The sequence below is a fragment of the Eptatretus burgeri genome, chromosome 8, assembly GCF_056783735.1.
Source record: "Eptatretus burgeri isolate ZD-2024b chromosome 8, Ebu_testis_v1, whole genome shotgun sequence".
NCBI lineage: Eukaryota > Metazoa > Chordata > Myxini > Myxiniformes > Myxinidae > Eptatretus > Eptatretus burgeri.
The window spans coordinates 44,331,080-44,346,566 of NC_140968.1; the positions used below are offsets into that span (position 1 = coordinate 44,331,080).

The window sequence follows — 15,487 nt, forward strand, 5'->3', positions numbered from 1 at the left end:
GGTTTCCTCTGCTGGGTAGTGCATTTCACAGAAAAGACTCAACCATGAGTACCAAGGAGCTTCAAAAGACCTCCAGAATAAAGTTGTGGAAAAGCACAGATCAGCAGATCGGCATAAAAATATTTCAAAGGCCTTGAATATCCCTTGGAGTACAGTCAAGACAATCATTAAGAAGTGGAGGTATGTGGTATTGCCAAGACCCTGCCTATATTAGGCCGACCCTCCAAACTGGATGACCAAGAAAGGAGGAGACTGACCAGGGAGGCCACCAAAGAGGTCAATGGCAACTTTGAAAGAGCTCCAGGCCTTTATGGAAAAAACTGGTCACTGTGTGCATGTAATAACAATATCCCAAGCACTCCACGAGTCTGGCCTGGATGGTGAGGTGGCAAGAAGGAAGCCATTACTCAAAAAAGCCAACCTTGAGCCCCATTTGGAGTTTGCAAAAACCACTTTGGAGATTTTGAAGCCATGTGGCAAAAAGTTTTATGGTCTGACGAAACCAAGATGGAACTTTTTGGCCTAAATGCCAAACATTACGTTTGGCACAAACCCAACATAGCATATCACCCAAAGAACACAATCCCTACTGTGAAGCATGATGGTGGCAGCTTCATGTGATGGAGATGTTTCTCATCAGCAGAGACTGGGGCATTTGTCAGGATAGAAGGGAAAATGGATGGAGCAAAATATTTTTTAAATCCCAAAGGAAAACCTGCTGCCCTCTGCAAGAAAGCTGAAATTGGGACAGAAGTTCACCTTTCAGCATGACCACGATCCAACGCACACAACCAAAGCTGCACTGGAGTGGCTGAGGAACAGAAAGCTAAATGTCCTTGAGTGGCCCAGTCAGACCTAAATCCAATCGAAAATCTGTGGCATAACTTGAGGATTGCTGTCCATCAACACTCCCCACACAACTTGATTTGGGAGTGTGGTGGGCTTGGGATCCCAGGATCCTGAGTTCAATTTCCATTCGCTGATGAATTAATACCAGGTGGGGTTGACTCTGCCTGTTATCCTTCTGAGGTCGGCAAAATGAGTGCCAGCGTAGTGGTATCCTGTGTCGGAGTGGTGACCTGTCCAGGATTGTGTCCAATAGCCAAGGAGACTGCTGAAGCAGCACCAACGCTCTGCATAGAGTATGATCCCAATCCATCCATCCATCCATCAAGACCAGACTGTGCAGAGTGTGGGTGCTCCTTCAGCAGTCTCCTTGGCTATTGGGCACAATCCTGGGCAGGTCACCCCTCCGACACAGGATACCAGCAAGATCGCACTCATTTTGCCGACCTCAGAAGGGTGACAGGCAGAGTCAACCCCACCTTGTATTAATTCAACATCCGAATGGGACTCGAACTCAGGATCCTAGGATCCCAAGCCCACTACCCTAACCATTAAGCCAACACCAGGAATAACTATTAACTCAGGCGATGGATACTTATCAAACTAAGGCATTCTAGTTTTGTATTTTAATTAATTTTCTGACATTTGTGGAATTTCTTTTTCACTTGGAACTTGTGGATTACAATGTGTAAATGAAGTTGGAAACGGTCTAATTTAATGCAATTCGATTCCAGGCTATAAGGCATCAATAGGTGAAAAATTTGAAAGGGGGTGTAGACTTTCTATAGGCACTGTATAATCGCATGATATTTCAAAAATTTATTGGGCCCGATATGTTCTATTGGATCGGGTATTGTGTGGCGGAGGTGTGTTCTACTGAGTGCCATTCCAGTTATATATAATTGTACATCTGAAAATAAGAAAAACTATGGCGTTTCTTCTACTACTGTGAGTATCTCATTTTGCTCACTTTTTGAACGCCTCACATACATAAAACTGATTGTCCATTGAACTGCTTGTGGAACTCTGTTCCACGCATCGTTTTCTCACTGTCAAATTATGTATCCCTCCCTCCTTCCCACTTTTCTCCCCCAAGCTTACTTTTCGACATTCACAATTACACAGTAATGTGACATTCATAGTCAACCGTCAAATTGTTTTATTCGGTAGAAAAATGGATGAAATCAACAGGACGTTGATTGAGGCTTGCCAAAACTGCCTTGTTAGGCAAGGAGAAGCTGGCACTTTGGCCGTTAATCCCTCTTTTGCTCCAATGAAGGGTTAACACCCAAAATATCAGCTCCTCCTTGTTTCCTATCAGCTTGCCTTCCTTGCTTCCCAAACTTCTTCACTTGATTAGTATTCCTCAATCAACGTTCTGCTGGTTTCATCCATTGTTATACACATCCACTGATGCAGATCGACACTCGTCTTCACCAGCAAGACTAGTTCTTCATTCTACATGTTTTATCAGAGAATTTGTTATTGCTGCTGCTTTTCCACAGTGAAAGTTATCATTTAAGTAAGATGTTATCAACGCAGCACAGAATGTAGTGAAATTATCTGTTATCCTGACCATCCACAAAGCCAATAACATTTTGCAAACATTTATAAGTGCCGCATTGTGTTGGCATCAAGCGAAAAGGGGTGATGTGGGAGTTGGAAGTGCAGGAGATGGAAAGGTGGGAAAATCCTTATGTACCTTTTATTACTGATCGGGAAAGCATTATTATGTAACATGTGTGGATGTACTCTCATGATGTGTGATGCATAATGTCAGCCCAGTGAATTGCATCCTGACATCATGCAGCTATAGGGTTCATACAGAACAGTACACTTACCTTTGAGTTGTCTATAGTCTGGGTTCTATTCACGACCAAAGTATAAACTGTCAGATAAAATAGTGCTTCGCAGGCAGGGCAGTTGCATCACTTGGGTGGACCTGAAGCTGGCCTAATTCCACATTACTGCTCTGACTACTACCACAGGGAAAGAAATGGCAAAGCACCAAATGTATTGACCAAAGCTGTCATGAGACAGCATTTGCCAGCATCAAGGGTTTTCACTTTAATGCACTGAAAAGGTTTTGGACTCTAAAAAATAAGCATCAAATGGTATCCTTTTGAAGGGCAGGCAGTTTGAGATTCTTCTTCTTTCCTATGCTGCACAAGGATGTGGGGTTGCATCATTGGCTGAGGATGTGGTTGTGCTGCTGATGCAATGCCCTCTGATTAGGACAGGAATTTGGAATTTGTTTCATGGTGCTGGCAATAGCTCACCTACTTTCCACGAAGTTCATTGTAGGATCTTTCACGTCCACCAACTCATGACGGAAGACGGGACACCCGTAACACCATTCAAGGGACAGCACACACGTTGATTAATCATCCTGCCTGTGAAACACCAAGGTGACAGTTTATAGCTGGATCTGGATTCAAACCAAGGCTAGACAGCTTACAGATGAGAGTGCGTATCTCTTGGCCATCCTGTCAGCCCAGTTTGTGCTGATGGCGCATCTTAATTGCAAATACATTAACTTAAAGGTTGGGAATGGAGTCGATAGCCCTGTTTCATTTATTCATCTGGATTTTGTAATTTTAAAAATCTTATTTTTTATGATACAATATGGACGCAATGCCTGGTGTTGGCTTAATGGTTAGGGTGGTGGGCTTGGGATCCTAGGATCCTGAGTTCAAATCCCAATCGGCTGTTGAATTAATACCAGGTGGGTTTGACTCTAACTGTCATCCTTCCGAGGTCGGCAAAATGAGTGCCAGGTTGCTGGTGTACTGTGTCGGAGTGGCGACCTGTCCAGAATTGTGTCCAATAGCCAAGGAGACTGCTCAGGCAGTACCAACGCTCTGCACAGAGTATGGTCCCAATGGATGGAATATGGATGCTCATCAATGAATGAAGTCATAGAGGGTAAAAGGCCAAAATAATTGACAGTGAATTAGTGAGGCTACAGTTGGACACAACAAGGAAGGGGATGGATGAATAGAGAGAGAGAGAGAGAGAGAGAGAGAGAGAGAGAGAGAGAGAGAGAGAAAGAGAGAGAGAGAGAGAGAGAGAGAGAGAGAGAGAGAGAGAGAGAGAGAGAGAGAGAGAGAGAGAGAGAGAGAGAGAGAAAGAGAGAGAGAGAGAGAGAGAGAGAGAGAGAGAGAGAGAGAGAGAGAGAGAGAGAGAGAGAGAGAGAGAGAGAGAGAGAGAGAGAGAGAAAGAGAAAGAGAGAGAGAGAGAGAGAGAGAGAGAGAGAGAGAGAGAGAGAGAGAGAGAGAGAGAGAGAGAGAGAGAGAGAGAGAGAGAGAGAGAGAGAGAGAGAGACAGGTGAATTCTTTGTGATGGTGAATGAATAATCCAATACTGTACCCCTTAGCGATCATTAAATTATCACATTATTTGGGAATAAAATAAGTTCAAAAAAAAAATTCAAGCCACAGGACCATATGTGCAATAACTTTATTTTGAATATAACATTTGTGGTGGAAGCATGATGAAATTCCCACGACATGCATGCTGCTGTGTGTGTATCATAAATGGAGGGTGTGCTGCTCTTCTATATGGCAATACGGAAACAAGAATTTGAGACCATGGTGCACCAAACGTGGGGGAGAGAAAGTATTTTAGCTTGCTGAGAGGGAAAGGTCATAGAACACACAACTGGCTCTAACGGCATACACCGGGATCATCGAACACCCAGACGTCATTATGGGGAAGTGATGACAAGATCAATTCAATGCATGACGGAATAAAGAGAGGTGTAGAGGACGCAAGTGTAGTCAGTGTGCACCTTCGATTTAGCGTCTTCCGGATTGCACCTAAAATCAGCAATTTCCTTTTTTCATATAAGTACCATCATCTTCCTTTCTTTTTGTCCTCAGTTCTATTATTTATTTTTATTTTGTTGCATTTGACCCCCACCCAATCTTTTTTTTAAGCTCTGTTGATTTGCATCCCACAGTAGTTGCATAAGCTATATTCATATTCATTATTCTCAGACCATTATCTTTTACACCACCCTTGTAAACTCCGCTTTTAATGGTTAGAGCATCCGCTCTGAGTCTGGGAGGTCGGCGCTTCAAAGGATTTTTTTATACAGGGTTGAGGCTCATAGAAGAGCTAGTACACTGAATGGATCAGGATGTAACAGGTAAAAACAGAATGAAAAACATGCAAAAGGAACAGTAGAGAGAGGGAGAGAGAGAGAGAGAGAGAGAGAGAGAGAGAGAGAGAGAGAGAGAGAGAGAGAGATAGAGAGAGATATAGAGAGAGAGACAGACAGACAGAGAGACAGATAGAGAGAGAGACAGACATATAGAGAGAGAGACAGACATATAGAGAGAGAGACAGACATATAGAGAGAGAGACAGACATATAGAGAGAGAGAGACAGAGATATAGAGAGAGAGAGACAGAGAGAGAGAGAGAGAGAGAGAGAGAGAGAGAGAGAGAGAGAGAGAGAGAGAGAGAGAGAGAGAGAGAGAGAGAGAGAGAGAGAGAGAGAGAGAGAGAGAGAGAGAGAGAGAGAGAGAGAGAGAGAGAGAGAGAGAGAGAGAGAGAGAGAGAGAGAGAGAGAGAGAGAGAGAGAGAGAGAGAGAGAGAGAGAGAGAGAGAGAGAGAGAGAGAGAGAGAGAGAGAGAGAGAGAGAGAGAGAGAGAGAGATCAACGGTTGAGTTGAAGGCCAAGATTGAGGCATACTTGGACAAACAATGGGTGTGAGGAAGAATCGGGGGCAAGAGAGGATGCATGGGGTGGACAAGATGGATACATATGGAAGCTCCAATGAGGGAAAACAGGAATATTGGAAGAATGAGGGTTTGGGGTTGGGGTTAACGAGGGTAGAAAAGATCATGGCTTAGGATTGTGGGTGATCTCAGATGGTGCTGAACAGCTGTCTTGAAGGCCTGGAGAGAAGAATGAGATTGAAGAGGATGTGGAAGTTGATTTCACAGGTGGTAAAAAAAAAGAGGAACAAAGGAGTGGAGGTCAGCAGTGATTCTGGATTTAGGTAGTTTCACCAGAATGTTGATGGTGGACTGTGTGAGCCCGAGGGAAATGTGGAGGGTGGGGAGGGGACAAAGCACAGAAAGAGCAGAGGGTACAAAACCAGAAAAGATGCGGTCCAAGATAGAGACCACCATCCTGTCTGCGATGGCGAAGTGATAGACAGATAGACTTGGCTTCATCACGGGAGATTCCAATAATCTTAAAGGCCTCAGTTTCCACGACATGAAGCTGACCAAGATGTGAGGCAGGGGAGCCAGCCCAGAGGGGAGAGCAGTACAACATAAAAAGATAGACCACAGACAAACAACCATGGGTTGGCAACCAATGCAAGGTTGATTGGGCCTAATGGCTTCCTTTTACATTGAAGTTCCTTGTAAGGAACCTCATACTGTATATTATATTCATATTATATGTTACACTTCTTTTATCTGCCAATCCTGCATTCATTCTTGATATTTTCTAATTCATTATATTTCCATTTCTTGTTAACTTACTGTTTAATGAACCCATGAATTGAATCGAAAAGGCTTCAAAGAGGGTTGACATCTTTGCCAGTGTAGTTGCCGCCATGTTCGTAATCGTGTTCGCGCTTTTGGTTGCGGTGGTCTTCTTTCATACGCAGCACATATTTGCGGGTGGCATCATTTGCTGTGGGTGCCGCTGATGCCCTCTGTAGGTTCGTACAAGAATTTGGAATTTGTAAGGGTGCCTGCAATAGCTCGTCTACTCTTCGCAAAGGACACAGTGGAATCTTCAATGGAATCGGTACACACGTTGATGTTGATGAATCATCACTAGTGTTGATAAAATATTGGCGTACGACTATAAAATCCGCTCTTTACAATGTCCAGCTTGAGTTTGTGCATTTTGTTTGATATTATTTTCTTTATTGGTTTGAAGCACATTATTGATTCATTTCGCAAATGAGCTACAGAAGAGTAAACTGCATGTTCGCATAAGGATTAAACCACCATGAAACAAATTTCTGTCAAAGAGGTTTCAAAGTTAAACTTGCCATTTAGAATGTCAGTCAACCCCATTGAACAAAAATCAGTGTCAGCCTTTCACGTTTTCTAGAAAACTACCATTAACACCAAATGCATCTTCTGACTTTGAAAGATTACCTTAATGCACTTAACTCAATTTGATTATCGATGTGGGATCGTCTGGTTTACATCTCATGGGTTCAAATAAGTTTTAAGCATTTGACAAACAAAGTGGGAAAGAGAAGATCAAGGGAATGGTAATGGAGTAATAAACACAGATCTGAGAAAGCAAGGGGGTGTGGTGATTGTGGTGGTATTGGTGGGGGTTGGGGGGGGGAGTGTGAGGGGAGGATAACTATATTTTAATTTCTGGGGAGAACCTTGTTATCGATGTGTAGGAAAGTTTATTCATATCTTGAAACAGCTGAGCTCCAGAATAAAAGGCCATTCTTTGGATGGTTCTGGTTTGTTTGTTTTTTTTGTATCTTATTTACAACAAAACAATACCAAGTGCTAAGCGACAACAGGAATATCAAAGATGATCAAACCAATAAGAGCAAAACATGACAGGCAGCTGTAAATGCGGGTAACGCAATTAACCCTTATAATGGAAAACTAGTCTTTATCGTGAAGGCGAGCATCGTTCTGGCCTTCAAATGACTTCAGGCATATTTTTGTCTGCATGTGGACAAAATGCACTTCTCAAAGGAAACTTTTCTTTTTTTTATTGGATTTCCTACTAGCTATTGCTCAATTAAACATCCTTGACAACATACACAAAATTTCCATGATATCCAGAGCACCGGCGATAATTTGCCGACTCTATCTGTGACGTCCACCAGCTAATGCGAGCAGATGAGTGAGGGTTGGCGCAATGACAGCACACTTCGTGATGCATCTCAGTGCTTGCGAAACACCAATCCTACAGTTTATAATCTGGTCAGGAATCAAACCCACTTGAGACGGCTCAAAAGTGATTATGCTGCCTCTGGTGACACAAATTCAACAATGACCTGAACAACAATTCGGCAACACCATATTTACTTGATGCTTGCTGGATATTTTCTTTTGGAGACAATTTAATAAGGGCTTCCCTTCCAAGTTACTTAATGTAACTGGGTATAAATGGGACGTTAGGTATTTCATGAAAATGGCATTTCACTTCTCATGGGACCCCAAGAGGAAATCACTGTAATTTAGTTAAGATCGGTATAATATCTAAATGTTCCTGTGCAACTACAAAACCAAGAATACATTAATGTCACGTTTGCAAAATGGGTGCTTCTGCCTCTTGCATAAACAACTGGAAAGTCATACTTATCCCTCCTACTGTTCTCATCTTAACTGTGGGCCTTTCGTTCGGTTGTGGTTTTGCCAGAACCGAGAGGAAGGAATCGAGGTAAGGGCCACGGAGTGGTCAATCTATTTGACTCAGGCACTTTTAATGTCTCTACCTTTAGGCTTTCAACTAGTTTGTTGAACATAAACATGAAAAATAACTTTTTGGGACATGGTCTAATGATATTTTGATTTTTAAAAGATAAAATGTTTCTCATGTCATTTCCAGATGGGATTTCTTAACAGAGAAACAATTAAAACTAGATATTTGTAATCACAAAGCGATCGCCAAGGGTAAGCCTCTCCCAGGTCAGGGGAGGCTTACCCTTGGTGATCGCCCACGATCCAATGATGGCTATATTTTTTTTTGGACCGCCATATGACCTTGACCTTAAACATTTCGGAAGAGTGGAAATTAAGAAAACGTGTCCCCATATACAATTTACCGATATATAACACTGTATTTGTCTGTCCCCATTCATAAGGACGATTTAAGTAGGGTTTTTAAAGGCCAATCTTTTAACATAACTGTGTGTTCAAAATGGTTTATTTTTAAGGACAAAAATACTAGAAAATTATTTTCCATAAAAGAGCAATTATTGGAATTATAGATGGTGACTTGCAAACCGAGCCTCAAGGGCAGTGAACAGAAACTTTTTTTTAAATACAAGGCGCAGGGAGGTGAAATTCGCTGCACATGACAAACTTTACTCCACATGCGCACAGAGTAAAACAAATGTTCATTTACAGCCGTAGGATGTCAAATAAATAAAGAAGATATAAGCACACCTGATGCCAAGCCGAGGCTTCAGAGTTTGGCACGCTCACGAGACTGTATCGTTGAAACAAAACGTCCAAGAAGATAAAGAAAATAGAGTCAGATCTGTACATGCAGTGTTATAAAATAACGTTTCTTGCTACAAAACATCATATCTTCCAGTCTCCTTGAATATTTTCAATAAAATAACTCCCCCAACCCATCATTTTTGACTTGGTTTTTATACTCGTCTTGCCATAAAACTCAACATCATGACAATCGGAAGAAAATTGTTCAACGTATGATCAAAAAGGTGTTTTTCGTTAATTAGGTCACAATCCGAAAAAAGTAGGTCAAGGACGCTAATCAAATATCAGGTGCACAACTTCAGTGCAGATCAACCATTACGATGCAAAAATATCTTGGAAAGCCAAGCGGTCTTTGAGATTCCACATTGGCAAAATTGAGTGGTGACAAAAAAAATTGTTTCCTTTTCCGATCGCCATTTGACCTTTACCTTTAACCCGGAGTGGCATGATGTAAATTAAAGTGTAAATGTGCCTCGCTCTAGGCCATCGAGAAAGGGCAATTTCATTCGTGTATATTTTGAGACCTGGGAGGACTCCGTTCCACCTTCTGAAACCCACATATGGAGATAACAACCAACAACACATATATACATGTGTGTGCACTGTGCATGCGCACATACGCACACACATATACAAACACAAATCGCCGACAGGTTGGTGGTCTCTGTTTTCTTCCGCCTCCTTTCTGATATAGAACCCTTTGCCCTCTCCATGCTTTTCCATCCCTGCCTCCCCCCTCCTCCTCCCCTCTGCCCTCCCCCCACCTCCCCTCCCCCCGCCCCACCAAGGTATCTGCAAGACAATTAATATTCTATTCCTTTTCAAGCGAAACCTCCATTCATTCATTCCTGCAAGTGAAGCTAAGAATCAATCCATCCATCTCTCACTCACCTCCATCAGCCCACCCCCTGTCGTCCCCACACACACTCATCGATCATTAAATAATTGTGGCCTTCCACAACGTAAGCCATTGTGAACTGGGAAGGAGCTGAAGTTCTCCATGGATATGGAGATTAAGCCTTTGTTTACCAATGGGACTTTAAAGTACCACCCTGTATTTCTTGTTTCCAAGAAATACGTAGCTACTTACTTCAACTACTTATTGAGACTCCTTAGTTGTTGTAGGCATTTAACAGAAATAATTTACAACAGACTATAATCACTGCATCTGCAGAATATCAACTCCTTATATGTGATGAGATACTGGAGAAGGATTTCTACCTATTATTCTCCCATTTATTTTCTCCATTGTTCTTCCAACAATGGATGGAGGCCTGAATATCAGACTTGAGATCAGGGCTGTCTCTCTGGACATATCTCGAGTTTTTGATACAGTCTGCCATCCTCCTGCCTTGCTCTCCAAACTGTCTTCCTGTGGAATACAAGGACAACTCCACTCTTCGATTCCTGAATTCCTCCGCTCTCGTAGCAATGTGTGGCTCTCAACGGAATCCTTCCCTTTCAAGGCTGGAGTACCCCAAGGCAGTGTTTTAAGGCCCCATATTATTTCTAATCTTAATCAATGATCTTACTGACTCTCTGGAAAAGCCTCTTTATCTCGTTGCTGATGACTCCACCCTCTGCCATGACATCCCTCATCCTTCTGACAGACAGGCAGCAACCCCTTCCCTCTCCTCAGACCTTGACAAAAAATTGGACCTATTACTTAGTCATCGCCGACAGGTTGGTGGTCTCTTTGTTTTCTTCCACCTCCTTTCTGATATAGAACCCTTTGCCCTCTCCATGCTTATCCATCCCTGCCTCCCCCCCCCCCCCCCGCCCACCAAGATATCTCCAAGACACAAGTGGTTCACCAGCATCCGCCTCCTCGTGAAACCGTCTAAATCCACAACCATTGATCACCTCTACTCATCCTTTTTTCCCACCTGTGGAACCACCTTCCACACTCTCTTCAATCTCATTCCTCCCTCGAGGTCTTCACGACAGCTGTTCAACACCATCTCAAATCATTCCCCATCCAAAACCATGATCTTTTATATACCCATTAAACCACCACCACGCCTCCCAAAACTATGCTTCTGTATCCATCTTTTCCAACCGTTGCGTTCTCCCTTATCCCTCATCTTACCTGCATCCATTGTTTGTCCATCTCACTCTATTTTCTCCCTCCACCCTGCTGTTGGTGTTTCCCCCTTCTTCTGCTGTTCCTTATGTTATGTTATATCCTCATCCATTCTGTGTTCCAGCTCTTCCATGAGCCTTTGACTGTGTATACAAAAAAACTACTCCATGTCACTGTTGTGGTATTAAATTAAAGGTCAAACTGGAATGATGCATATTTTTGTTACATCCTGAAGACCTCAGGCACATGCAATACAGCTTGGACTTGTCTGTGCACAAGGTGGTGGTTGTAGTACTTTAGCTACAAAGCAATTGTGGTTTCCCTTGAAAATCTTGGTAGGTCTGTTACAAGATAGCACAAATTAATAACCACAATCACATGCTGACACATGGGAATTCTGAATTTGCATGAGATGGACACACGAAAGCGGACACGTGCGACCTGGACATTATAGGAAGCAGGCATGCGGGATGAGACATGGGAAATGGTTGGGGAGAAGGCACGCAGAATTCAGATGTTATCAATTGGCAAATAATTGGGGAAGTATTCAGTATAACTAACAATGTGAAATAAAACGGGGTAAACCTGAGCCTAATGCATGTAATGTCTCTTATGATGCATTGACATGTTAAAAGAATGCTATATCGTGAAGCTGGAGGAATAACTAAATTCTCTTGTCGTATGGGAAATAAGTAAAGAACAAACTTTATTTTACCCATCACTACCGAGAGACCCTTAGACCAACTCAATTACAATTACCACATTGTGTTGAGTTATAAGCATGCGCTTGCATCAGCTGAGTATCTTTCTCAATGCTTATTGTGTAGTAAGTAAATAAGGGGGTCAATAATGACACAATAAGCTGTGTATATCCATAAGGAGGAAGGATCGGATAAAATACCATAAATTTTGGATACATTCAAACAACTTTTATGCATAAATAGAGAAATAGACTTGTGCACAATTAAGTAGGAAAGTTTGCTTCTTTGTATTTAAAAAGGATATAAAGTACAGACAAACAATCACGGGTTGGCAACCATTGTGCAGACTTGATGGGGTAATTGGCCTCTTGTGTTAAAGTTCCTTCTCAGGTATAACACATAATTTTTTTATTCTTATTAATTGTATTTTTATTATTACTATCTTTTCTGGGTTTTTTTTAAAAAGTCAAACATATTTGATATTTGTGAATCAGAGAAAATTGGTTTTGTGTAAAGAATCATTGGCATGCTCCTACACCTTTTGGTGAATAAAATGAAAATTGCACTCGGGCCACGTCTGGTAACATTCCATTGTTGAAATGGCTAGACAATTCATCACTGGCATATAATTTCAGAATATTTATTGATGACAGCCCTGCTCATCATTAATGTCATGTACGGCATAGTAAGTGTTTAAGAAAAGAAAAAGAATAAAAAAATTAACCTTATCACTATTTTCTCTGCAGATTTTGCTTTCCAAGTGATGTAGGTTTTGCTTTATTTTGTTAGGGGTCACAACAATAATGACCAGTTGCTTCAGAAAATACTACTTGTATTATTTGTTTTACTACCTTTTGAATTGCTAATGAAGGTGCATTGTTGGTCAGTTGCTTCATATTGCTTTTGTTGTTGTTAGGAACTGGAGACTGGCCTATGCTACTAAGTCCCCATGGATACAACGGCTTGTCAGAACAGGCACCAGCTGCTACTCGAGTGAGTGAGCCTTCAATTATGGGCTCCATGCCATATTCTGGCCCCGATTCCTTGAGGCCAGTCATTCAGATGCACAGTGCACCTTCACCAGACCTACAACCTTCATTCCCCAGCCTTTATTCTTTATTTTACCCACGAGGCCTGGCAAATCCACAGACGTGCACCTGTCCGTTCGGCCTGGAAAGTTATATTGCTAACGCAGGACACCAAGTGGGACTTTCCCAACTACAGAACGATGGGAATCAGGCCTTGTTGCAAGAAGATTCACTCGGACGAAGCAGCCGTGGTCCGACCGATCGTGAGAACGTACCACCACCAGAGCAATGGCCGACAGCTTCGCCCACAGACTATTCACTTGCTAATCGACAGAGAGGGCAAGATGTGGGTGAAGACAAATTAACCGCAGACGAGACGCCTCGCACAGCGAACGACTGGCCACAGGAGGTGTTCCGCGTGGTGAGTGGCAGTGGGGAACAGCTGCAGGCTTTTCGTTGCCGACACTGCCGGGTGCTTTTCCTCGACCATGTCATGTTCACTATCCACATGGGATGCCATGGTTTCCGTGATCCCTTCGAGTGCAATGTTTGTGGACACCGCAGTCACGATCGCTACGAGTTCACATCACACATGGTCCGTGGAGAACATCAAGCCAGTGGGCCCAAGTAATCATTCGAGACTCGAGCCTCTGTACTTACACCACAACTCTCTGTAAAGTGCACTTCATTTCACTATGTAAACAAATGCTACCATCTTTGTCAAAGTACTGTTTACAGCTGTAGGGGTGCAACAGGCGCAGGGGGCTCATCAGTGGTTCGAGAGATGATTTCACCTTGCTTCTCAACTCTGTAAACTGCCAAGCTAAAAAACATTCAGATCTCGAGAAAGGTGTCAGTTTTGCCCAATATTTCCCTGAAAAAAGGATTCGTTTAATGTTGATTTTTTTTTCCTTGTTCGAGAGGTATTTGAACTTTTAAATTAAGGCTTGTTTCCATTACAATAATTTTGGTCACCACTTTTGCTGCTGCTGGTTCCTTCTTTTGTCAGGCAATTTCACAACATCAACTGATATATGTTGCCTGAATTTTAAGGACAATTGTGTTTACAAAAAAAAGAGCATTAAGTAACATTCCAAAATACTCCCTTGTAATCGGCTTCTTCAAATGGTTGCCTTTTAGAAACCGACTTGGAGATACGAATGGAAAATCTCCACGGGTTGCATAGCGGGGTTGCTCCATTTTGGGTACAATTTTTCCAACTCGGTTACAGAAAGTGGGGGGCAGGGGGGTATAATTTACATTTATCTGAATTCCAGCTGGGTAGGAAATAATTTAAAGTTGTAAAGGAAACATAATTCAAGAGAGAGAGAGAGAGAGAGAGAGAGAGAGAGAGACAGAGAGAGAGAGAGAGAGAGAGAGAGAGAGAGAGAGAGAGAGAGAGAGAGAGAGAGAGAGAGAGAGAGAGAGAGAGAGAGAGAGAGAGAGAGAGAGAGAGAGAGAGAGAGAGAGAGAGAGAGAGAGAGAGAGAGAGAGAGAGAGAGAGAGAGAGAGAGAGAGAGAGAGAGAGAGAGAGAGAGAGAGAGAGAGAGAGAGAGAGAGAGAGAGAGAGAGAGAGAGAGAGAGAGAGAGAGAGAGAGAGAGAGAGAGAGAGAGAGAGAGAGAGAGAGAGAGAGAGAGAGAGAGAGAGAGAGAGAGAGAGAGAGAGAGAGAGAGAGAGAGAGAGAGAGAGAATGAGAATGAATCAAAAAAAAAAATTGTGGAACTTGAAAATTGGATTCTGAATAACCAGATATTCACAGATATAACCGATTGCAGGATGACGTAGATGTCTATTGTATATAAACAGTTAGATGGTTTAATAAAGAAACTCTACAAGTTATTATTTTGTGAAAAGAATACACTGTGAAGCTAAAAAAAAAATTCAATCTGGAGTATTAATTGCTTTTGCTGGGTGTAATTGCCAGCAAAGATGCTTTCTACTGTACGAGTCCCAGAGAACGGCGAAATTCAGGGAACATAATCAGTGTTGTAGCATGACTGTAAAACATAAAACTGCTGCTGTAACTATAAGCACAATACGATTATTCAAGCAGTGAGTACTTTTCTGGGAAATGCACAATGCGTTACGCAATGTACATGTACTTGTGCACACAGTGTTCTTGATTTTTTTTTTAAAGAAACCTACAATCCATACTTGTGGAAAGAAAAGGAGAGCGAAATAAAATGTAAGCATGCATGCAATAAGGATGTAACTTTTGGAGGTTTATCATACAGTATGTATAACAATATAGAAGAAAGGACTGGCAGGATAGCCTTGAGGTATGTGCAATCGCCTCTAAGCTGTATAGCCTGGGTTTAAATCTTGGCCCAGCTATAAAGCGTCATCCTGGTGATTCGCAGGTTGGCGATATGTCATTGCGTGTGCCGTCCATCGAAAGAACGTTAAGCCAGAGGACCCGTCAGCCAGCATCGGTTATGAGTGCAAGTTAAAGATCCCACAGTGTCTTTCGCAAAGATTAGGTGAGTTATTACAAACACCCTGAACAAATTACAAATTTCCATCACCTTCAGTTGAAAATGAGGTCTGGCCAGAAAGTTTGTGAAAGAACAGTGCTTAATGTTTCCTGGCCGGCTTCACAAGAAGGTGGGAACATTTTGGGGGCGTTAAATAAAGTGGTAGAAAACATAGAAA

General features: G+C 42.3%; 1 protein-coding gene across 7 annotated transcripts in view; it reads left to right on the forward strand.

The window, feature by feature from the left end:
* The window catches only part of LOC147021630 (DNA-binding protein Ikaros-like), a 38,670-nt gene extending 24,395 nt beyond the window's left edge, over positions 1 to 14,275 (forward strand). For all 7 annotated transcript variants that reach the window (XM_085891794.1, XM_085891792.1, XM_085891793.1 and 4 more), the window contains one exon: positions 12,723 to 14,275. In XM_085891794.1, coding sequence (XP_085747920.1) covers positions 12,723 to 13,465 — 743 coding nt within the window. In that variant the 3' untranslated portion in view covers positions 13,466 to 14,275. The remainder of the gene's footprint in view (positions 1 to 12,722) is intronic.
* Positions 14,276 to 15,487: the final 1,212 nt, after the last annotated feature.